Genomic DNA, 25718 nt, shown 5'->3' with positions numbered 1-25718 from the left:
TATTTCAAGCCCTTTCCTCTTCTCCACTCCATGCTCATGTTCACTTTCTAAATATGTTAGTATAAATAAGGTTGCCAGCCTCCAGGTAGGGCTTGGAGATCTGGAATTACCAATGATCTCCAAATGACAGAGATCAGTTCTGCTTGAGAAAATGGCTTATTTGGAGGATGCATTCAGTAGTATTATACCCTGCTGCACTCTTTCCCCATCCCAAACCCATCTTCCCCAGGTGAACCTTGGAATGCACAGAAAGTTTTGTGACTGTAAATCAAGCTTAGCCATTGGTTGAGGACTGATATGTTTAAAACTGAATTTTTGTTGTTTTACTAGTCAGAAACATAATAATAATAATAAGAACAACAACGATGACGATCATGTCATCCTGTGTTTGCTTTTCTTTTTTCATATGTGCACTGGGGTGTATGGAACAGTTCTGTAAATAATGTTACTGTACCTTTAAGACAAACTTTATGTTTCCTTTCTCTGCCCTAGAAGTTCCAGACTGGTGGCTGCAGTTAGCAGTGTGCTTTAGGCCTAGTTGCCTGAAAGTAGTTGTTACTCTCTAGTTGTATTTATCATCTAATCTTTTGGTCTTCAGTAAAGTTAGTTATGAACTCATATCATCTTTGCATGAAGCCAGCATTTAACATGCACCAGCTGTGGAACAGGGACTGTGTGAATGGGGTCTTAGAAACTGAGCTAACCCAACCCCCCCACACAACCCAGAGCAGAACAATAGTGTGTTTTAAAGTTAAAGGTAGTCCCCTGTGCAAGCACCAGTCATTTTCGACTCTGGGGTGATTTTGCTTTCACAACCTTTTCACAGTAGACTTTTTACGGGGTGGTTTGCCATTGCCTTCCCCAGTCATCTACACTTCCCCCCCCCAGCAAGCTGGGTACTCATTTGACGGACCTTGGAAGGATAGAAGTTTGAGTCAACATGGAGCCAGCTACCTGAACCAGCTTCTGCTGGGATCGAACTCAGGTCGTGAGCAGAGGGTTCCAACTGTTTTAGCTATGGTTTAAGGAAACCAGCACAAAGCATCTAATTAGAGAAAGTACGCAGAAATCCAAAATCAAATCTAAGAAAGCCGTCTGAAAGTCAGCATGCACAGAATAAAGCTCTGAGCATATAGAGAGGGTTGAGACAAGTTCATAAGGATGTCAACCTCCAGGTAGGACCTGGGGTTCCCCTGGAATTATGCTTTATCTCTATACTACAGAGATCAGTTCCTCTGGAGAAAATGGATGCTTTGGAAGGTGGACTCCATGGCATTGTACCCCACTGAGGTAGGCTCCAGAAGTTTCCCAACACGGAGCTGGCAACCCTATGACCCTGTCTCCCGCCTAGTTCTACAACCACAGGCAATTCTCCATTAAACAAACTGGAATAAGGGAAAAGGATCTCCCAGTAGGTTTGAGTCCCTCCCCCCACACATCCCCTTTCCATGTGGTAATTAAGCACTGCATAATAGTGTGCTCTATTTAGCATAGGCATCAGCACTACACTTTCTCTGCTGCCCAGCTGGAGGGCAGGCCATCCCAGGAAAACTTCCCCTCGTTATCATATGACTCACCACTGCCCTTCAAGGCGGGTCTTCGAGTGAAAGGAGCAATAGTGGGAAGTCCATCCCAATACAGTAGGAGGTTTTCTTCCAGTGACTGAGGGATAGGACCATGTAGAGACAGCCATGCCTCTCTTTTGCTTCAGCCTGCTGCTTCTCCTTGGGGCTTCCACAGGATGCCAGCATCCCATCTGTTGGTGCTCAGACCGAGGGGCATTCGTCTGCCAGGAAAGCAAGGTGACCTATGTGCCATGGGACATTCCCAAGAACTCCACAGAACTGTGAGTAAGAAAAAGAAACTGATTTTTAAAAACTTTGCCAAGTTATGTAGCAAGTTCTTATTTGTTTTTCTGGTCTTTTGGGATCAGCTCATCACTCGGCAAGCCAGGCTGACCACTCTTGGGAGAGCTTGGGGTCTTGTCAGCTGCAACCAGGATAACTGTGATTCTGGACCAATTAATCTCTCCCTTACGATGTTTTATGGCTTTTAAGAAAGCATAAAATAACTTTGGACAAAGTTTCAAAGTAAGTTTCATTTGGCAGCTGGTGTTTCTAAAATAAGTCATGATAATAAATGCCTGGCATTTTCTCTTAAAAGCTCTTGCTCTAATGCAACCCAAATTAAATGCACAAAGCTACTCTCCTTTACAGAACAGCACACCTTGGCAACCAAGAACTTGGCAATGTTTTTATCTAACATTTATCAAACGTTCATTGCTGGAGCAAAACATTTCTTGGCAAGTAGGTTATGATCTGCAGGTATGCTTGTTTAATACTTCGTGGAGTTTCCCAAAACAGGGAAGCGGGGGGAGGGAAGTCCTATACAAAGGGGGGTTTTTTTAAGTAAACAATCCTTGTAGTGTGCAATAGTGGAAGAGCAGCAAATGAAAATAAATTGGGTGCACTGTGTTCCATTTCTCAGCTAAAGGACAGTTTCTTAGCATTCCCATTTTTTCCTCTCTCAGACAGACACAGTCAGTACTTTATCAGATGTTCTACAGTTTTGTAGAACAAAGAATGCCAACTAACAATTAACTGTGAAATTATTGAAATGAGATACTAGGTTCCTCCACTTGAAAACAAATTGCTTATTCTGGATTCTGAAGGCAAGTTAGCGTGGATGCGGATGATATGACTCCAGCAATTGGCACTGGGTTCATGAGGACATCCCTGGAGCCAACCCAATGTACTAGAAAGAAAAATCCTAATAGTCCACATTAGTGAAGAGTAAGGATCCTACTACCCCCGGCTAATGTAATTATATACAGAGGGGTTTCCTAGGGTCTTTTTGAAGGGACTAGCTGCCAAGAGTATGTGCAACAAATCTACAATATGTCAAATTCTACAAGAATATTTTTAAAAGATGAGTACTTGGGATCACAGGAGCCTGCCATAACAAAACTGTGTCAATGAACAGGAGTAACCAATACTCCATCTAAGCTGTGGAGTCTTGTGAGCAAAAATTCTACTTTGTGAGCTATGGGCATTAATGTTCTGAGCTACTGCATAAATTAGTTTGCTCTGGGGCCATTTTCCTAAACTAAGACAAAAATCTGTGAGCTGGAGGCTAAAAAACTGTGAGTTAGCTCACAGTAACTCAGCTTAGAAGGAGCACTGGAAGTAACATCACAAAATTACTCTTTCTTTTTTGGGGGGGTGGTAGGACTGGGCCTATGTATACTTTCTTCAGGAAACTGAGGATGGCATGGTGCAGCCAGAGCAGATGTGACATGGGAAATCCATGACAGAATCTTTTGCATTTTTTTTTGAAGTTTCAATAACAGCTGTGGACCAAGAGGAATCATACTGAGGTCATGGCACTGGGTGAGGTTTTTTTAAACTTTCTTGATTTAAATTGCCCCCTTTCCACTGCAATTTGGGAGAAACTATGCCTATAGTTTTTCGCTAACTGGGACCATAACAATTTCTGGAGTTAATTCCAATCTGGAAAACAAGTCAGGGAAAATCTTTTAAAAAGTCCCCTAGTACTAATGCCTTGGTCTAACTTACATTTCTCCCCACCCCTGCTACTGCTATTAGCAAATGAGAAAAGCCCCCCAAAATCCAACCACTTGATCACCCACTGCCGTATTTTAGTTTAGTCTGTAGAGGAATCATTTCCTAGTTTTCAAAGCTCATTTCTCTTGTCCTGCTGTTTCCTCCAGTCAAACAGATGTTGTAGGTTTTTTAAAAACTCTACCACCCCTGCAAAACCTGAAAATAAGGATAGCAGGATGAATGTGAAATAATGATGCCTCTCAAATCTCTGAAAAGCTATTATTTGTCTCCAAGCTGAATTCCTCAGAACTTGAGAATTCAGCTTCAGCCTGCAGTAAATTATGCCTTGTCACAGAATGAAGATGTACAACGTGACATAACTCAAGATTTCAAAACTCCATGTATGTCCCCCATAACTTCTCTTGAACTCTTAACATATACTGAACAGCTTCCACTGATTTTTATGTTAAGCTGTTCCTAATCATTCAAGATTTAATTGGCTTAGTGCCAATAGCTATCTGTCTACCTAACAACAAAGGCCTAGTTCTTGCTGTCACAGCAAGAATTTTAGCTACAGATTGCAAGCTGGAAATCACATGACTGAAGCCCCCCCCGCCCCCCCAAAAAATAAATTTGCTGCTGTAAACAAGCATGAACTAGGCCTGAACCCTTTCTGAGACCTTTTCGATTGTCATCCAATTGTGAGCCACTTGCAGTATGAAGTGTTGATACAATCCCACGGGTGCGATCACACGTCACATTAAAAGCGGGTGTGTAGCGCTCAAATTTGAACCGCTGAATATTGATTCGATGCGGGGTTGTTCAGACGAGTATCCAAGAATGCGACTCATTCTGTTGTTGAGCGATCAGACATCCAATACTATCACGCTCTTTTCTTGGAGCATGCGTGATCAGATGGTGATTTCTGAGAGGGGGGGGGTCCATTGAACATGCACCCAACTGTTTGGAGGTGCTTCAGAGGCAGGGGGGGGAGGGGGAAGTTTCCGGAATTAACATTACCGATTCAAACCAAGGAACTGCCAGGAATTACTTTCCTAGAAATTGGCAGTGACAATAATATCTGGAAATCCTCCACATTGAAAAAAAAGGTTTTTTTTCCTGTTCTGAATAGTGGGATAACGTTTCCCCCCCCCCTTCGATCCTGTGTTGATTGGAGAAGCAGAAGCGTCACCTCAGATTCCCAGATGATCTGGCAATGCGCATGTCTGCTGGGGCTTTTTTAAAAAAAAAAAAAGGTGGGAGGAGCGGTAAACATTCCAAAGGGCAGTATCGCGCGTGAGCTGTCCAAACAGGCAAAAGCCGATCTTGTGCTGCTTTTTTGAAAAAGGGCCGGACTTTCTGTGCTGTCAAATTAATGCGGTACTGATCCACAGCAAGTCAGAATGTCCCTGGATGACGCTCGATTGCCAGATGTGGATGTCTGGATGAACTTATTTAATCCGTCAGCGAGACGGAGCTGTGTCGCCACTAATTGTACATGTGACCGCACCCCAACACAGCTTTATCACTGCTGTCATGAATAAGTCTAACTGCAAGATACCATGTTGTAAGCCAAATTGCCCTCAAAAGAGGTTGGAGAATTAATAGATGGGCAACTATGGCTCAAAAGGATCTAGAATCTATGTATACAGGATTCTACTTCCAGAAATTCTTACTAAATCGACCAAGGACACTAATTAAGTAAAATAATTATGTTTTTATTACAGAAAACTATAGAACACACATACAAGGTAATGATAGAGAGACATATACAGAGGTAACACAAGGATGGACAAACAGGGTGTTAATTACCGATCATAGTCTTCAAGGAAGGCTCCAATGGCGACCAATGAGGGAGATAGGGGAAGGGACCCTCAACTGATCAGTTATCGGGGGCGTATCTAAACAGCAGGATTGGGGTACTGTCAGATGCACACGTGCAGAATGTTGGGTCAGAGGTTATAAAGTCTACCTTGACCCCAAAGGGGGTAGAAGGTTCAGGGGCGGATGACAAGTGGTCAGATGGTACATGATGCTGCCCCACATGGTACATTACCTCAGAAAAGGGGAGGCTCTGAAGTGACCATAGGAACTGGACTTGTGTGGTGGGCCGAGGCCAGTCTATTCTGGGTACCTGATTGGATGCCCATATCCAGCCAATGAGGGGACTTGGCCCTGGTAACCTGAATGGGTTTCCAGGTAACAATGGTCAGGGGGAGGCTCCAGTGTGACAGTTGAGGGGATTAAAACAAGCTATACAAACTTATCTAAAAGTGACAATAGCCGAATTGATAACTAAGGTGACACCCGATCTATACAATAACTATGGCTCTGAGTGAAGCTGTTCTTCCTCTTTTTTATTCCTCTGCTGACACCATCCTTTGTCTTGGGTTCCATTGGACAAAAGCTCAGGCAGTCTGGCAGGATCCACATCTAAAATAAGCTTGATTGCCTTATGCAGTTGTTGGATATGTGAGTCTCTTACTTTGCTGTAATGGAGTCAGGAAAACAAGATGGATTCTGGTGGTGTTAGCCTTTGGTTCATGGAAACAGGCTGGAAACTGTTTGCCTGTACAGTTCATGGCGGCATAGCTTCTTCCACTGCAACGGCCGAGAGTGTGCACGCAAGGAGCGGCTGGAAGCTCGTCTGTAGTTCTGGCTAACACCCACCCAGAGATGTAGAATGCTGCTGCAAAGCTGAGGCTTATAGTATCCACATAAGCCTTAGAAACCGTGGGCAAAGTCCACTTCTTAGAGCAGATGTGTGCGAGTCAACACTCCAGGCACCCTGGCAACCATACTGGTGATCACGATGCCCATGTGTATGAAAAGTAGGGGGGGGCGGTTCTTACAGTATCCCCAGGTATAAATCTGGTTCCACCCCCAGATCTGTCAAGCAGATGTGCTCTGGGAGTTTCCAAGTTGAAACTTTCATTCTCATACGCCAAGGAAAAGATATTTTTCTCATTAGGGGAATATATAGATACTAACGGCATGCACCGATAAGCAAGTAAGTGTCCCCAGAACATCAGATAGCAGGCCCCTCCAGAGAACTGAGAAAACAGAGCAGGGAGCAAGGCTTAAGCCCCTTCCAAGGTTTAAGAGAGCCTTGAGAGCCAGACTCTAATCTGGAGAACTGGGTTCTTCTTAAACCCCCAGTCTTCAGTACAGGGAGTAAGTCTTAAACTGTGATCCCAATCTAAATCCCTTCCATTAACTTAAAAATCTAATTTTTTAGCCTGGAACTTCATGACAAGACCTGAGGACAGATCTGGGGAAAGTCTATCATGTGCTTGGGCCTAAATTACCTGAGAAAGGTACTTCACCAGTTATTCCATGGCCTACCATCTAAAGTAGAACTTTCCAAATATGTGCAACCTTATTGGACTTTTTGACCCTTCTCAAATATTATAGTGCCTCCAAAAAGGATTTCCCAAAGAGGTGCTATATGTAGGAGTAGGAATATTAAAGGTTTCTTATGATATGTGTCCACAGAAAGCAAGAGGTTATAAGCATCTAGACATTACCCTTTTTGCTAGTGCTCACATGGGGGTGGTAGCATTCAAACTAGTGGCTCAAATCTTTTTAATATAAGAATCACACTAGTATTTTCAATTTTCTTTTTGCTAAATTTTACCGTAAGCAGACTGTTATACCCTTTTTATGATCCACATCTTTCTTGCTTCTCCTTTTTAAATAGATTTATAATTATGAGGCATCATTTGAGTTGTGTACCCATAAACTTTAATCTTGTTTTAAATGTCACTCTTCTGGATTGTAAACCTCACAGATAGATAACACAATGCTTAATTCCCTTGCTCTTTTGTAATTAGATATGCCAAAAATTTCTCTAGTTTTATCAGAATTTTTATTGCTCCTCTTGAAAATCCTCAGATGTTCTGCCTGAGGAAGAACACACAGATTCACTTCAAAAAGATTTCACTTTAGTCAAAATCTGGATACTTATCAGAGATGGGCAGCAGAACCCCCTGGAGGAAATTTTGCTAGCATTTACAGAAACTGTGTTGGCCTCCCTTCAAAATGTCTTAAATGTTTTGCTGTGGAGAAACCCCAAAATTTGCTTCAGATTTCTCTTTAGGCTACATTTTGGTGGCAATTCCATTTGTAGCATTTGTTCATCTCATCTGTTTGTCTCATCTGTTCCTATGTGAAACTAATCACTCAACAATCCAAAATTGGAAGAAAGGCAGATGGCAGGCGGTGGGGGGGGGGGAGAGATAAGAATGGCCATTAATCAACTCTTAATAGATGGAGAATCTATGTAAAAAAATACTTAGCACAGTACTTTTGTGGGGTATTAAAACAGGTAGGAAAGGAAAGGTCCCCTGTGTAAGCACCAGTCGTTTCCGACTCTGGGGTGATGTTGCTTTCACAACATTTTCACAGCAGACTTTTTACGAGGAGGTTTGCCATTGCCTTCCCCAGTATTTTACACTTCCCCCCCAGCAAGTTGGGTACTCATTTTACCGACCTCAGAAGGATGGAAGGCTGAGTCAACCTTGGGCTGGCTACCTGAACCAGCTTTCGCTGGGATAGAACTCAGGTCGTGAGCAGAGAGTTCAGATCACAGTACTGCAGTACTTCTGCTTTACCACTCTGCACCACATCCTTGTTCTAAGAGACTGTGGGCACTGTCAAAAGTCAGGTCAGACCCATGGTGTCTGGGTGAGGCTCTTTGGTTTCCTTTTGGTAGGAAGCAGCTTGCCTTGCTAAGGCACAGTGACCTAACAACAAGCACTCAACAAATAAAATCAACCATAAAGTCTCTGTATCTAGAACAGAATTGGGAAGGGGGACTGTTCTGGTAATTAATTAAGAGTAGCTAAGTCATGGTGTTTAGAGAAAAAGTAAATTGAACTTCTAACAGTTTGTTCTCCCATCCTATCATAAATCTCTTAAGCCTTTAAGCACCATGAATTTCTGTAGTGGATAGAAAGTGTTGAAGATGCTCAGAATGTGTGTGATGAAAATGGCATAATTAAGTCAAAATTGTTCTGTGCAGTGACTTCAGGCAAAGACTGACACTGGAAGCATAACTAGAGTTATCCGGTAGTGAACTAACTGGGTGGCTTCAGGTGTTAGTGGGCATCATTCTTGATCCTACTATTTCTTTTTTTAATGGAATTTGACAACTGCTTCTTAATTATTTAAGGCAAAGTTATATGTAAACTATAATGTAAGTAGGCTTGCAAATCCCCAGGCCCCAGGAGGGGTTCTCCCACTTTCCCAGGCTCTCAGTCAGCTGGCCGGTGAAGGGAAGCCCTGCCCCCACAGCCACCAGTGCCTTTCCAGAGGCTTCAGACTCCACTTGGAAAGGCTTCCTCTTGGGATGGTGTGTCTGTGTCTTTAAGGCTGAATGGGGGCGGGAGCAGAACAACATGGCTGCTCCCAGTGGCTGTGAAAGCAGCTCAGATCCTTTTCAGAGGTCATTTGCATAGGAAAGGTAAACTTGAACCTTTGGTTGCTCTGTTTTACTTTGAAGAAGTTGGAAGTTCAGCAACTTGTGGGTAGAGATGCCAGTCCCCAGGTGAAAGCAGGCCCTCCCCCTCTTCAGAGTCATCAAAAATGGGGAGGGGGGGGATGTCTGCTGGACACTTCATTATTCGCTATGGAGATTGATTCCCATAGGGTATAATGGAGAATTGATCTGGGGGTATCTGGGGCTCTGAAGGGGCTATTTTTTTAGGTAAAAGCACCAAATTTTCAGCAAAGCATCTGATGACACTCCTCAAAATGCTCTCCAAGATTCAAAAAGATTGGACCAGGGGGTCTAATTCTATGAGCCCCAAAAGAATATCCTTCATTATTTCTAACTTAGGGAAGGCATTTAAAAGATGTGTGATTCCTTTAAATGTGATGGGCAGAACTCCCTTTGGAGTTCAGTTATGCTTATCACACCCTTACTCCTGACTCCACCCCCAAAGTCTCCTGTCTCTACCTCCAAAGTCCCCAGATATTTCTTGAAATGGATCTGGCAAACCTAGTCCCCCCTCTCATCTGCCATCAAGAAAAAGAGGGCTGTCATCTTTAATTTACACAAAAGTTAACAATTATGTACAATAATTAAAACTTCTTGTGTATAACATTTGGTGTGGGGGGGGTATCATACATTCCTTTTGCATAAATAAAGTATCAGCCTCTCTGTATGTGTTTGAAGCTACCTCAAGATAAAAGAGAACATGATAATACAATAAAAGCAGCAATACAACACGATGAAATGGCAGCATTAACATCTAATACAAGTAAGACACCACAACAATAAAGGTCTTGTCTCTTGAGGCCAGCTAGCTCACTTCAGAGAGAATGCAAAAGATCCCTTGCACATAATCATTACCTGAACAAACTAGTGCCTCTGGACTCAGACTTTGTTCTGCTGCTTCAGATCAACACGGCTGCCCATCTGAATCTATAGAATCTGGACCTGTTAGTATCCTTGCAGTTGCATTTTGAACCAACTGAAGTTTAATTCAATTCACAGGTTTAGTGGCAACTAAATGTATGCACTTTGATGACTTCTGATTTTTTGTGCTGTAAGAAACTTCTTGTGTATAAGGGGCCCTATTTGGGTGAAAAGGCAGCCTAGAAATGTTTACATAAAATAAAATAAACTGATTTGTTTGGCCAGTTTTACCTCAGAAGAATAGTTTGATGGCATGCCCTTAAAGGGCATCATGCCCTGAAAGATCTAAATGTATTATCCAGAAACATTTATGAGAGATTACATTCCATCATTTCATGCCTTCTCATCTTTAAAAATAAGGGTGGGTCAGTTTTGTTTAATTAAATTCCAAGCAAATCTGGGTCATCTTCTTTTATTACCTTGTACCCTCCAAAGCTGTGCCAACATATTTCTGAAGCTTTTAGAAAATTTTAAGAAAAATTCTGTGTGTAGTTTTTAAATGTGGAACATTCTGTGAATACATTTATTTGCAGGTAAGTGTTCCAGCCTGCTGCTTTGAACCAGCAGGTTTGGATGATTACATGCAAATAGATGTACTTCTGGGCAGGCATTCCAGCTATCACTTGGAACAGCATGTTGTGGCACCCACTTCTAAAAAGATTTGCACTACGGGGAAATCAGTGCCTCTTTAATGACACTTGAGTACTAATTAAACACAGCACCCAAGCAACTGCAGTGCAGTGGTGAGTAAATGTGTTTTAATGGGTTCATCTTTGTAATGCACTAGTAAAACACTTGTCACTATGGGAAGTGGATTGGAGATAGAGAAAGGACAAATACATTACAGGGACATTGTCCCAAGTATGGATGAATGTCTCCTCTTTCATTTATTTTTGTTTCTGCCATTGCAAACAAGTTTGGTCACCCATTTTTGCTGCTAGTGCTGACTTTTTTTTTGTCCAATACAAGCTCTGTCCCCAAGAACACCAATGAATTTTCCCTTCTAGGAGTTATTCACTTCAGTGTGAGAATGTAAAAGAAAATAGAGTCATTTTTCGATAGCAGGGCTGAACCTGCTCCTGTCACTGCCAATTCCCATTTCTTGTGGGAGCAAATTCCAATGGGAGGGGGAGTTTGCTTGCCAATTGTAGGCCATTTGAGAACTAAGCCTGTTTCTAACTGCCTAATAATTGATGATGACAAGGATGATGATCTCTGAATAGCAGTGTGTCTTCACTTTCATGGCCCAACCTAGATTTCATTTCCATTCCAACTAATGAGTGATAAAGAAATAGAATTGTAGAATTGGCTGATATAGTGCAACTAGGGTCTCATTCAATCTGGACACTTCATAATGAGGTCCAGGATGGTTTTACAGCATCACTACTCTCTTTACCTTATGTAGTGAGAAGGGTATCTAGTCCATGTTCAGTGCAGAAAAACTTGTTGTGATGGAATTCTAGTTTGGTATTTGGCTTTGCCCTGCTTTGGCATCTTTGCTCAGAATAGAAGAACTTAAGTTTTGCTGGATCCATTGAGACCAGCATCTAGTTTTTAGCTGTGAGCAGCCAAATGCTTCTGGGAAGCCCACTGACAAAGCATAATGGCAACAGACATCCTCCATTACTTGGACCCCAGCAGCAGATATTCATATTGTCTTGTAGAGTTGCCATCCTCCAGGTGACACCTCCTGCTATTACAACTGATCTCCAGGCAACAGAGATCTGTTCCCTGGAGAAAATGGTTGTTTTAGTTAGAGGGTGGGTTGTATGGCTTTCTACCCTGCTGAAGTGCCCCCCCTCCTCAAAACCTGCTGTTCCCAGGCTCCACCCCCAAAATCTCCAGGTATTTCCCAACCCAAACCTGGAGTGATTTTGGCTAACTATTCATGGTGAAACTTCATGAAATTGTTTTATTCCCCTCTTAAAGTAATCTAAGCCAGTGACTGTCGCTATAGCTTGCAGTTCAGAATTCCCTAAATCAATGATGTATCTACAAAGATGAGATGCCCTCCCGTTTGTTGTGTTTATGTAAACTAATTCAAATAAAATGAGCCCTGGGAAGTAACACCATTCCTAATCTGCAACATGCTGGATTCATCAAAGATCTCAAGCCCAGAGCTTCTCAAATTCATGCCTCCAATGGGTAAGGGAAAGAATGAGGACTCAGTGTACTTTGTGGCAGTTCCTTGAAACAAATGCTCTCCAGACAAATGGCGAGAAGGAACAGCAAGTTATTAAAACACAGATAGAAAATGTCTCTGCAAACAGAACCCACTGCTTCCATTCTCAAGGGTGAAGGGCAGTATTTATTTATTCATTTCACACACATGCACACAAGTTAATATTTTTGCCTTAATATAGTAGAGGAGGCAGGATTTTGGGGGAGATAGATAGATGATAGATAGATAAATTTATTGTCATTGTTCTCAACAAAAAGAGAGCAACGAAATGAGGTGCTCTTCCACAAAACATACCAACACATCAAACACACATATTCATATTCATACCATTTAAATACATCTAAAACCATTTAAACCATTAAAACCATTTAAATATATCTAAAACAGATAATCCTTCATAACCCTGCATTTAGCCTAACCACAGCACTTGGATAGAAACTGTCCTTAAATCTGTTTGTCCTAGCCTTCAACACTCTATATCGTCTACCTGACGGTAAGATCTCAAATAGCAAATGGCCCAGATGTGAAGGGTCCCTTAGGATCATTTGTATCTTCCTTTTACATCCCATATTATACAGATCCACCAATGAGGGGAGAGAACATCCACAAATCTTTTATGCTCTTCTCGTCACTCTTTGGAGCACCCTTCTCTCTGCTTCCGTGCAGCTCCCAAACCACGCGCAGAGGCAATAAGATAAAATGCTCTCAATGGAACTACGATAAAAGGCAATCACTGACAGTTGTAGTGATCTTAAGAGTCTTAAGTAGTATAGTCATTGCTGGGCCTTTTTCTCTAGAGCTAAAGTATTTGCCCCCATGTTAGATCCTGTTTCATGGTAATTCCCAGAAACTTCCATTCTGTCACCTGTTCTACCATAACACCATCAATAAACAACGGCTGGATGTCCAAACTATTCTTCCTGTAATCCACTATAATTTCCTTCGTCTTATTTATATTAAAAATAAGATTATTTACTTTACACCAAAGGGACAGCTGTTGAACTTCCCTCCTATACGCAGACTCATCATCCTCAGAGATGAGCCCTACCAACGTTGTATCATCTGCATACTTAATGATTTTGTTACTCAGACTGCTCGAAACACAATCAGACGTGTAAATAGTGAAAAGAAGTGGACTCAAGACACATCCCTGAGGGGTGCCAGTATTTAAGATCTTCACGGAGGGGGGAGGAGGCAGGATTTGGAAATGAGAAATGTTTTGACTGTGTGATTTCCCACTGCCACCAAAATTCACATTTTGAAGCTGAGAAACAGTTGCTGGTATGGTGTGTGCTGTGGCAGCTCCTTTCTTACATTCAGGTTTGAGAGGAAATAAATAGCACATGCACAGTGCAGAGGAATGGGGTTGCCACCATTTAATGAAATCCGATAGGCAGCTATTCAATGCATCCATAGAACAAAGCAAATAGAACATCCAAGGATCTACGGAACATGCTTTGATTGTTCTTTAAGGTTATAAAGCATATAGAGTCTGCTAGAGAAAAAAAAATTTGAATTCCCCGCTATTTTTTTTACTTCCAACATTTTAGGCATGATCCTGTCCACATGCAGGTTCAGCTGCCTGCACATGCAGGGATATGAACAGGACCCAGTGAGGGTCCTGTTATCCCTCTTCCTGCACTTCAGAATCTGTTCGGCTGTGATCTAGGAGCTTCAAGAACTCTGGAGAGATGGAGAGGGCAGAATTATGATACGTGCACAGCTCTCCTGATCTTCAGAAGTGCACCACAGGATACACTGAGAGAAGGGTGTGTACAGAGCTTTTCTATGCCCTGTGCTGATCCCTCTCTGAACAGGGAGCTTCCTATGCCCATATTGGGAGCTGCACCCTTTTGACTCAAACTGTGCTCTCATTTTCCCTTCAGATTTCCATGCCGGGCATCAAAGTCAAAAAAGGCAGATAGCAATGTAGGCTGCCGCACATTGAAGGAAGATGGATTATTTAGGCCAGTTTATCAAAAAGGTGTAAACAACACCTAATGCAGTCATACTCTATCCATAGAATGTTTTCTATATATCAGGGGTAGCCAACGGTAGCTCTCCAGATGTTTTTTGCCTACAACTCCCATCAGCCCCAGCCAGCATGGCCAATGGCTGGGGCTGATGGGAGTTGTAGGCAAAAAACATCTGGAGAGCTATCGTTGGCCACCCCTGCTATATATTATGGACATGGTCTTTTAAAAGCGTACATGACACTCCAAATATAAATTATAAAAGGGTGATATCATGATGAAAGAAGAAGAACTAAGGGACAGTGCGTTTATGCCAGAAAGAATCTTGGGCCTTTCTATAACATTGCTGTAGAATATTCTGGATGTCAACTAACCTTTAATTGGGGGACATATTTTCCATATAGCCAGGACTGAAGAACCAGCAGCTCAAGGTTCACTCAATCCCACATGACAATAAGCAAAGAAATATTTAATTTTCATTTATTCTTCTCCAGAGGTAACAGCAAGAGAATACTGGGCAAAACTTTTCCTCTTGACATCTGAACTGCTTGGCATCATTTCCTGGAACCTTGGTTTATGATAGCTCCCCCCAAAACATACACAAACACACACACATACACACACTGATAGATGTGTTGTGCAGGGGGTTGGACTAGATGGCCTTTATGGCCCCTTCCAACTCTGTGATTCTATGATTCCTCAGCTACTCAGTGAAAGAACGGACTCTGCTAAAGCTTTTTTGCTGCTTACAGTATAGGAGAGGAGATTAAAAAGTCATTTGCTTGCTTCTTGTCTTTGGAGAAGGTGGCTGTGGTTCATAATATGTCTGTGTGTGGGGAGTGGCTTTTGGAGTCTAGACTTATCCTGAGAGATGGAAGGGAATTGGGGTTGTAACTGACTCCTTGTTGCCCACTCCTGTTTAATCATTACATAGAATTCTAAATTTTGACAAGTGTGACTTGTCATGCTGGGATGAGAAAACCTACATTAGCCCAAGCTCCTCCTTCTGCAGAGTTATGAAAGGTAATTCTAATAATACTTCAGGTCAAGTCCCCTTATTGTATTTAACCACAAACCATTACAACAGGACGCCAACTCCACCTGTCAATGGTGGGGAAGATTAATGAAGAGATTTCACAACAACATACAGCTAGACCAACGAATCTCTCTATAGAACCAACAGTGACCTTGTTCAGTACTTTTGCCTGATTATTGTTTGGATGCCACAGCAAAAAGAATTCATCATCTTTACTTTTGTATCAGATATAGCCTTTCCATTAGATAACAGAGTGCAAATAATATTAGGTATAGCTGGTGGCTAACATGAAGCCCTGACAATACTGGTGGCTAACAGTGCAGTCCTGAAAATAGTTACACCCTTCTAATCCTGTTGAAATCAGTGGGCTCGGAAGGGTATAACTCTGTTTAGGACTGTTGTGTGAGTGAAGCCTCCTGCTGTATGAATGAGGAGGTGTTTTCTGTGGCCCCAGAACCAACGGGTTGAAATTAAATCAAAAGTTTCTGGCTCAACATTAGGAAGAACCTCCTGACAGAGTGGTTCCTCAGTGGAACAGGCTTCTTTGGGAGATCGTGGCTTCTCCTTCCTTGGAGGTTTTTAAGCAGAGGCTAGATAGCCATTTGGCAGCAATGCTGATTCTGTGAACTTAGGCAGATCATGAGAGGGAGGACAGGAAAGGCTGCATCAATGCTTAGTTCTTGTGGTCTCTTCTTACACACCCGGGGAAATGCGGATCGCCACTTTGGCGTTAGGAAGCAATTTTCTCCGGGTCAGTTTGGCCAAGGATATTGAAGGGTTGTTTTTTTTTTACCATTTTCGGGGCATGGAGCAGGGGTCAATGGGGGTGGAGGGGGGTATTTCCTGCATTGTGCAAGGGATTGGACTAGATGACCCTGGAGGTTCCTTCCAACTCTGTGATTCTATGATTCCATCAGCCCACCTGTCACCACCTGTTTCTTCCTCCCAGAATTATGTTCTGGGTTATGGCTTAGATGTCAGTTATCTAAGAACTGGTAGCTGGATTTGCTTGTATTCTTCTTTCTTTCCTGTCCCATTTTTCTTGTGTATATTTGTCTGGCTCTTCCTCAACTAGACTGGAGTCTGGACCCACTGGGCTCTCAAGAACCCCTTTCTTCAGGTCTCAGAATATGCGAATGAGGCAGATTCACAGCACCCAAAGACTCTCCACCCACCCTGCTCTATCCTGACAGCACGGCTGTTCCTCCCTAACCCACCCTTGGCCCACCTAATGAAGGGCTTCCTGGGAGCAGATTTAGCCCAACCTCTCCCAATGCCCTCCAAGCTGAAGTGTGACCCTGCTGGGCCATTTGGGCTTACTCTAATGGCCATTCTTCCTTCCTTCGTCCCACCTTTCCCTGCCCTCTCACAGGCTGGCTCTTCCATCCTCACTGACCCTACAGAGACTGAGGCCTTGAGGGTTGTCATGTGGGACAACATAGCCACTCCTGGGGTGGGCAAGGCAGAGCTGCTCTGGCACAGTGAGGGAGCTCTGCTCCTGTGCATCACTGCTGCTGGTGTGACTTTTGGGCTCAACTGAGACTGAAGCTGCCAGGCCCTGCTTAAAGCTGCAACCAAGCCCTTGAGGACCAATTTTGGCCTCTGCAGTCACAGCAAAGTCCGCAGTGGAGCCGTGACCCCAAGAGACCTGGCACTGGGCAACAGCCTTGTAATTGTACTATCATCCCTAGAGGTTACAGCTGAGAGATCATGGATTGCCTCAGGTGACCTGGTAGGTTCATGGCAGAGATGAGATTCGAATCAGGGTCTCCTGAGTCACACCTTCTCCTGAGTTACATCTCACTCTCATATCCTCTTAATTACCCCAGCTCTAGATGGCCAGTTCTGTTTTGTATAGACAATAGAATTGCAACATACCCTCCCACACCACACATATGAGAATAGGGACACCTGTGAACTTGTAATAACCCTATCTCCACACATAGGATGTGGTCTAACCCTCATCCCTCCCTCTGCCCCCCCCCATGAACTGTTGAAGAATTTTTAGGGCTTGCTCTATCAGTTTTCTATGCAGCAGCTAGTCCTGCATGGCTTCAGAAGCACAGGGGTTCAGAATTCTTATCTGCCGCTTCTTCTGCTCTGCATCTCAAGCAATGGCCAACTAATGGAAGCTCTCTCTGGCTTCAGAGCTGGAGGGAAGGGGTTGCTATGTCATCCTCATCCTTTTTCTCTTCATCTTGAATTCTACTGAGGTTTACATAGAACATCTCCTCTCTTGTTGGCAGCCACCCTGCATGGGAGGCCATGGGAGCTTCCAGTATCTCCCCTTCTTTTTGCAAGATCTCTGCTTTTTTCAAGAGAATGCAGATTTCAGAGTCAACCTTGCTCAGCTCAGAAATCTCAGACTGTTGTTGCTGTTAAATTTTACTTTTATTTTATTTAATTCTATTTACTCTGCTCCCTTTTAAAAATCGGAAGCAACAGTAGACAAGTGATGGTGGAGGAGCAATAAGAAAATCAAATGGAGAGATCATAAATCATGCAGTTCAGACACATCTAAACAATGGTGTAATATAAATGAAATAAAATATACAGATAAAGCCTATTTCCACATTCAGATGGCCTGCAGCTAAACTGGAATAATAGAATACATCTCTCTTAAGTTCCAGTGCACCCCCTCCTCCCAAGACCAGTGATAAAATTGCTACAGATACACACTGTAAGATTCAAATTTCTACAAACATATTTGGTACACACACACACACACACACAAATACACACACAGGGAATGAACAGCCAACCCAATAAGGAAACATCTCCTGTACACTGTTACAAGTTTCAAAATTAGTATGCAACGTTCTGCTCCCCAGGGTCTATCCAGCATTTATCTGTAATTGAAATGCCTGCAAAACATTTTTTTAAAAGCCTCTGTCCCAGCTGTCTTTAAATTTACTGACTGTAACATGACTGTGAAATATATATATTTTTTTCCTTTAACAAAGCAACAGAAGCTAACAGGAGAAAAAAGTATACAGAGGCAGACTGTAGAAAATGTGAGGCTCCAGGTGCTTCAGGTTAAAGGAGGGGGTGGAAGCCAGTTGGAGGAAAGACCTGCAGGATAAATGTACCAGCTGTATAATGGAAGTGATTAGAGCTTTATGAACCCTATATCTCTATATAAGCCAGTCTTCTTTCCATCATTCCACCCCATTGTTATGCTGGTTTGCCACAGTGAAACAAGACCCAGGATAAGGATATGCAGGTGAAGGGACAGAATTATGTACATGGAACCAAACTTGATGCTGAATGGCTGGGGTCAGCAGGAAGGAGAAACAGATAGCATCCACTCTAACATAGATCCTCCAACATTTTGCAATACCTGATCCAAGAAGCAATCTGTTTTCTATACATGTAAGTTACTGTTAACATGTTGCTGAAAGCTCTTGGGCTGGAATGAAAAAGAATGGAGTGGTCCTCTTTGACCACCAAAAAAGACTGTGTGGTTATAGGATGGAAGCCAAATGTGACGAGGGCTGTGATAAGGAAGGGAATTGGGTAGGAATGGATGGAAAAGCTGGCTTGATCCAATGCCTTGCCTGCTGCTCTAAGGAAAGGCATTATCTCACAATTTCTCAAGTGAAACACTATTAGACTAGACAATAGTGGACACTCAGCACTTTCACACACACTATGTCCTTTCAATCTGCTTTCAACCGGATCCACTTTGCAACTGGATTTTACTGTGCAAAATGGCAAAATCCACTTGTGAACAGTCGCTGACATGGATTGAAACTCCAAATGTGTGAAAGCACCCTAAATGGACCAATGATTTGTTCCTGTACGTGGAAACTTCATATATGGTGATAAAATGACCAGGCCAGTTTTTAAAAAAATATTATTTATGGGTTTTTTATTTTAAGAGGTATAAAAGAAATTCTCATGTTTCATTTTGAAACATGTTAATTCAAATGGGAGGACTCCTGCACCATCAAATGTGTTGCACTCCTCAATGAAGTTCAAGTGGGAAACAAGTGCCAGTATGAGCAAACAAGACTTTTTCTTCTTGCTACACAATGTCTCTCTACTCTGCAGATGACATCTCTTTTTTCATCTTTAAAATTCACTGTTATCATTGCTTTTCCACTTTTACCTCTGTTTTATTTATTTCACTTTTATTTAAACATTTCTTCACTGTCTTTCCTTTTCTGGATAGGGTGGGAGGAACAAGGGGAGCACATAAGCCCCATGAGCACAAACTGTGTTTGTGAATGATGTTGACAAACCTCAGTTTTAGTTTTGCATGACATCTGAATATGTCTTGCCTTGTGTATCTGTACACTGGAGGAGCCACTGGAAGGAAGGGTTCAGTTTGATTCTGTCCACATTTAGTAGCAAAACCAGGGAAATAACTGTGCCCCTAGAACTGTTTCTGGACAGGATCATGGCTGGGGGCAGGCAGGAGCCCTTTCTCTCCCTGTAGTGGTTTTCCAAGTCCGCCCACAGAGATGGTTTATTGGCAACTCAACAATCAAGCAAACAAAAAAAATTAAATACTTGGGGATCACTTTTAATCACAAGTTAAGCTGGGTTTCACATCGTAACAACACCGTCAACTTGGCTAAATGTTCAGCTGCTCAAATTAAACTGTTTTTCTTTGCAAGGGGCAACCAATTAGTTCCAGCAGCTATTAAAGTGTTCAAAGCCAAAACGCTTGCCCAAATTCTCTATGGTATCCCTATATGGATCTCAGTTTTTACCAGGAAAGTGGAGGGCATTCAAGCCTCATTCTTTAGACAAATTCTTGGTTTGCCAAAATGTGTGTCCTACTTTGCTCTCTGCTCCGAAGTGGGTCAGTCTTTGGTGGAGACAAAAGCCTAGATTGCAGTGTTTAATTTCTGGCTCAAAATTCACTTTAGAACAGATCCTAACAGCCTTCTTGATTGTATGAAAAGAGACCCATATATTTCATCCTGGACAGCAGTGCTTCTGTCTAAACTCAATCAATTGGTGTTAGAGGTAGATGATTTTTCTACCTTTGATGAGTCATATATCTTCAGATGTATTAAATTGAGACTGTGAGAATCCGAGGAAATGAAATTACGGCCAACTGACCCTTATATTTGCTCTCCAGCTTCCTTAGGTCTCTATGCTTTCCGTGGCAAAATGCCCAATTATCTATCAGACTTAACCACTCCAAGTCATCGCAGGGCATTTATGTTGGCTAGACTAAATGCATTTCCCTCCAAAGTTTTACAAGGGAGATATCAGTGAGTCCCTTTAGCCGACAGACTTTGCTCCTGTGGAGCGAATACTCCTGACTCAATCCAGCATATATTGCTTGATTGTTCTTTTTACCATAACCTCCGTAAAGATTTATTTGGCAAGCTTTCTTTTTCCCCAGATTTGTCTATTCTGCCACCCTGTTATTATTTATTGAGTGATACTGAGGGGGTGGTTAGTGAGGCTGTGGCAAAATTTCTGGCCGGCATCCTTAAATTTAATTCTGACCATGTTTGAATGCATCTGTAAGCTTGGTTTTATTTTGATTTTATCTCCAATGTTTAAATTTTTATATTCTGTGTATTTTTATCTGAATCTATTATGCCATTAAAGGTTTGGTATGGTATGGTTTTCCAAGTTGAAACAGGCTCTCCTTTAAAAAAAATTAAGTAGCCATTCCCTGAAGCTGCTGTGGGGATTTTGAACTGGGCCCAGGGAAACCAGAGCCAATTCTGTACAACCCCCCCCCAAAAAAAAACAAAACTGTACACATTTATTTATCAGATTTATATCCCACCTTCCCTCAGCAGGCTCAGGGTGGCTTAGTTTTGCCCTTTAAAAGGATTTTCAAAAACTCTTTATGGCCAAGACTCCTCTTGAAGGAAAGGAAGCCGTTTGCCATGTGCTGCAGCAACAGGCAGGCACCAGCTCACTCTGGCAACCATGGGTAGAAAGACCCATGACTGTTTACACCATGAGTTCTACCCATGAGTGTTTACACCCAAAGACAGCCCCATACAGATACAACCCTATTCAAATGAGAATAAGGACCACAGTGTTTTGCTGCAACTGTAAAAGTATTTCTTAGATCAGAAACAGGCTGTTTTTCAATAAGACTTATTCCTAGAAAAGTGTGTACAGAGTTACACTTTTAAAAGCACAGGTGAGCCTCTTTTATGGAATTGCAGTTATATATTCTTCTCCTATAAGAGAGAATGCAGTTCTATATTCTGACCATTGTATGTGTGTGTTCACATTGCAGAAACCAGCAGCAGATGTGGCAATTTTGCTTCTAGTATATAAACACTCTAACAGCATCAACGGGCTATGTAAAGAGAACTTCTTCCAAAACAAAGGCTAGCCCAATGGATTCTCTGGCTGGAATGCAGAATACCTTCAAGGCAACTCTGTTGCAGGCACCTTGCCTTTCCCCTTATTTTTCCGATAACCCTGGGCTGCATTCCTTCAGCTTGGAGGACATCAAGCAGCTGAATCTTGACTTTAACCAAGGCTGTTATTTGGCAGCATGTGGCTAGAGGAAAGGAATGGGGCTAAGGGCAGTTTCAAAACCTTGAACAAACAGGCTGTTTCTCTACACTGGAAACACATGACGGTACTTTCTGTTAAGTCAAAGCTTTGGCCCGTCTAGCCCAGTATTGCTCACCAAGGTCTTGGGCAGAGGTCTTTAGGAAAGATCTCATAAGAACACAACAGCAGCCCTTCTGGATCAAAGCAATGGGCCCTCTAATCCAGAATCCTGTTTCCCACAGTGGCCAACCAAATACCCTTGGAGTACCTACAAGCAGGTCACAAGAGCAAAGTCCTCCACCTATCCCAGCACTGATATTTAAAGAGTTATTGCCTCTGAACATGGGAGTTCTGTTTTGTCTTCTTGTCTAGTAGCCATTGAGGGACCTATCGTCCATGAATCCTCATTTAAAATCTGGTAGCCATAACTACATCCCACAGCAGTGAAGAGCACACATTTGCTGTCTGAGTGCAAAAAATATTAAGATATGTTGGTCCTGAAACAGGCAATATTGCTTTCCTAAAATATTATCAGAAAAATCTCTTTTTTTCCCCAAGTAAAATGCCAGGGGGTTGAGCCGAGGACACTGTGGATATGAACCATGTGTTATATAGCTGGGCAGAACACTCAGAAGGCCTTTTCAAGCATTTATGCATCCATTGGATTCACCTTCATTTCCTTCAGTGCTCTCTTTCTCTTTTATGGTTGTGTTAGGCTATTTATGACCCCAGTTGACTTTCAGGTAATAGAATGAACAATATGATGAACATTAGTTAGTTTAGGGGGTTTTTTATCCTAAAACCATTCACAAACAAACACACACACAATCTATATATGAAGGTATGGAAACCATCAGGTTCTTTGGGATGGGGCAGGGACACTTTCCAGACTACAAAATGTCCCTCAAGGTATTGCAGTGTTTGCAAAATGTATGCAGGTTAGGGATAAACTAGACCTGTAGGTACAGAATAATAATTTCTACTATGCTGTTGCTTTGCAAGGACAGAATACAGCTAAGAATGTTTTAATACCATATCTGCATTCTGGGCGTTATACCAATTTAATTGCCATGCTTCCCCCAAAGGTTGCTAGAAATTGTTGTTTGGTGAGGATGTTGTTAATTCTGTTAAAGGTTCCCATTGCCCTTGTTTGCATCTTTGAAGTACAGTTCCCAGAATCACTAGAGGAGATGGAAATACAGTTAAACAGGGTCAAGAATGTAGGATAGATAAGCCCCAACTGAAACTGAAGTGTATTAAGTAAGGCCATAAGAAAGCAACAATCTTTCCTGTGTTGCTCTATGTTGTTGATCAGTTGTTCTTCCCTTCCCTCCTAGAAACCACCTTCTTTTAAGAACATAAGAACATAAGAACATAAGAGAAGCCATGTTGGATCAGGCCAACGGCCCATCAAGTCCAACACTCTGTGTCACACAGTGGCAAAAAATGTTATATACACACATACACTGTGGCTAATAGCCACTGGTGGACCTGTGCTCCATACACTGTGGCTAATAGCCACTGATGGACCTGTGCTCCATATTTTTATCTAAACCCCTCTTGAAGGTGGCTATACTTGTGGCCGCCACCACCTCCTGTGGCAGTGAATTCCACATGTTAATCACCCTTTGGGTGAAGAAGTACTTCCTTTTATCCGTCTTAACCTGTCTGCTCAGCAATTTCATCAAATGCCCACGAGTTCTTGTATTGTGAGAAAGGGAGAAAAGTACTTCTTTCTCTACTTTCTCCATTCCGTGCATTATCTTGTAAACCTCTATCATGTCACCCCGCAGTCGACGTTTCTCCAAGCTAAAGAGTCCCAAGCGTTTCAACCTTTCTTCATAGGGAAAGTGCTCCAGCCCTTTAATCATTCTAGTTGCCCTTCTCTGCACCTTCTCTAAAGCTATAATATCCTTTTTGAGGTGCGGCGACCAGAACTGCACACAGTACTCCAAATGAGACCGCACCATCGATTTATACAGGGGCATTATGATACTGGCTGATTTGTTTTCAATTCCCTTCCTAATAATTCCCAGCATGGCATTGGCCTTTTTTATTGCAAACGCACACTGTCTTGACACTTTCAGTGAGTTATCTATCATGACCCCAAGATCTCTCTCTTGATCAGTCTCTGCCAGTTCACACCCCATCAACTTGTATTTGTAGCTGGGATTCTTAGCCCCAATGTGCATTACTTTGCACTTGGCCACATTGAACCGCATCTGCCACGTTGACGCCCACTCACCCAGCCTCAACAGATCCCTTTGGAGTTCCTCACAATCCTCTCTGGTTCTCACCACCCTGAACAATTTAGTGTCATCCGCAAACTTGGCCACTTCACTGCTCACTCCGAACTCTAAATCATTTATGAACAAGTTAAAAAGCATGGGACCCAGTACCGAGCCCTGCGGCACCCCACTGCTTACCGTCCTCCACTGCGAAGACTGCCCATTTATACTCACTCTCTGCTTCCTATTACTCAGCCAGTTTTTGATCCACAAGAGGACCTGTCCTTTTACTCCATGATTCTCAAGCTTTCTAAGGAGCCTTTGATGAGGAACTTTATCAAAAGCTTTCTGGAAGTCAAGGTAAACAACATCTATCGGGTCTCCTTTGTCCACATGTTTGTTCACCCCCTCAAAGAAATGCAACAGGTTAGTGAGGCAAGATCTTCCCTTGCAGAACCCATGCTGAGTCTTCCTCAATAACCCGTGTTCATCAATGTGCCTACTCATTCTGTCCTTGATAATGGTTTCTACCAACTTTCCCGGTATTGAAGTCAGACTGACTGGCCTGTAGTTTCCCGGATCTCCTCTGGAACCTTTTTTAAAGATGGGGGTGACATTTGCTACCTTCCAGTCCTCAGGAATGGAGGCAGATTTCAATGAAAGATTACAGATTTTTGTTAGAAGATCCACAAGTTCAACTTTGAGTTCCTTCAGAACTCTCGGATGTATGCCATCCGGACCCGGTGACTTATTAGTTTTTAATTTGTCTATCAGTTGTAGGACCTCCTCATTTGTCACCTCAATCTGACTCAGGTCTTTCAACACCCCTTCCAAAATTAGTGGTTCTGGGGCGGGCAAAAAGTTCTCGTCTTCTACAGTGAAGACGGAGGCAAAAAATTCATTTAGCTTTTCAGCCATTTCCCTATCCTCCTTCAGTAATCCTTTTACCCCATGGTCATCCAAGGGCCCCACTGCCTCCCTGGCTGGTTTCCTACTTCTAATATATTTGAAGAAAGTTTTATTGTTGGTCTTTATGTTTTTTGCAATATGCTCCTCATAGTCCCTTTTCGCCTGCCTGATCACAGTCTTGCATTTGATTTGCCACAGCCTGTGTTCCCTTTTACTAATCTCACTTGGACTGGTTTTCCACCGCTTAAAGGAGTCCTTCTTACCTTTTACAGCTTCCATTACTTTATTTGTTAACCACGCAGGCCTTTTCTTATGCCTGTTTGTGCCTTTCCTAACTTGTGGAATGTATTTTATCTGAGCTTCTAGGATTATAGTTTTAAATAGCGTCCAAGCTTTCTCAAGGGTTTTGACCGTATGTACCTTTCCTTTCAGTTTCTTCCTTATTATTCCTTAATTATTGATTATTGACTGATTTTAATGTGAATTTTAATGTGAATTTAATGTTTTTATTACTATTGTTTACCTGAAATGCTGTTAGCCGCCCTGAGCCTGCTTCGGCGGGGAGGGCGGGATATAAATAAAATTTTACATTACATTACATTACATTCCTCACATGCCTCCTCATCTCAGTGTATTTACCCCTTTTAAAGTTAAACGTGGTTGTGGTGGTCTTTTTGGACAACTCCCTATTTATACAAACGGTGAAATCAATAACATTATGGTCACTGCTCCCAAGCGGCGCAATCACTTTTACATCTCTCACCAAGTCTTGGGCATTACTTAGGACCAAATCCAGGATCGCCCCACCCCTGGTAGGTTCTGAGACCATCTGCTCCATAGCACAGTCATTGAGAGCATCAAGAAACTCAATCTCTTTCTCTCATTTCTTTCACTTTTTAAAGTAGTTGGAGATGACT

At 42.4% G+C, this 25718-nt stretch overlaps 1 protein-coding gene across 1 annotated transcript in view; it reads left to right on the top strand.

The window, feature by feature from the left end:
• The first annotated feature begins 1574 nt into the window (after positions 1-1574).
• Positions 1575-25718, top strand: part of FSHR (follicle stimulating hormone receptor) — a 176347-nt gene continuing 152203 nt past the window's right edge. Inside the window, exon 1 of the mRNA XM_060248918.1 lies at positions 1575-1846. Within this exon, the coding sequence (XP_060104901.1) occupies positions 1692-1846 (155 nt within the window). The 5' untranslated portion in view covers positions 1575-1691. The remainder of the gene's footprint in view (positions 1847-25718) is intronic.

Source organism: Heteronotia binoei, chromosome 1, assembly GCF_032191835.1.
Source record: "Heteronotia binoei isolate CCM8104 ecotype False Entrance Well chromosome 1, APGP_CSIRO_Hbin_v1, whole genome shotgun sequence".
NCBI classification, from domain to species: Eukaryota; Metazoa; Chordata; class Lepidosauria; order Squamata; family Gekkonidae; genus Heteronotia; species Heteronotia binoei.
This window is presented reverse-complemented; position numbering and strand designations above follow the sequence as displayed.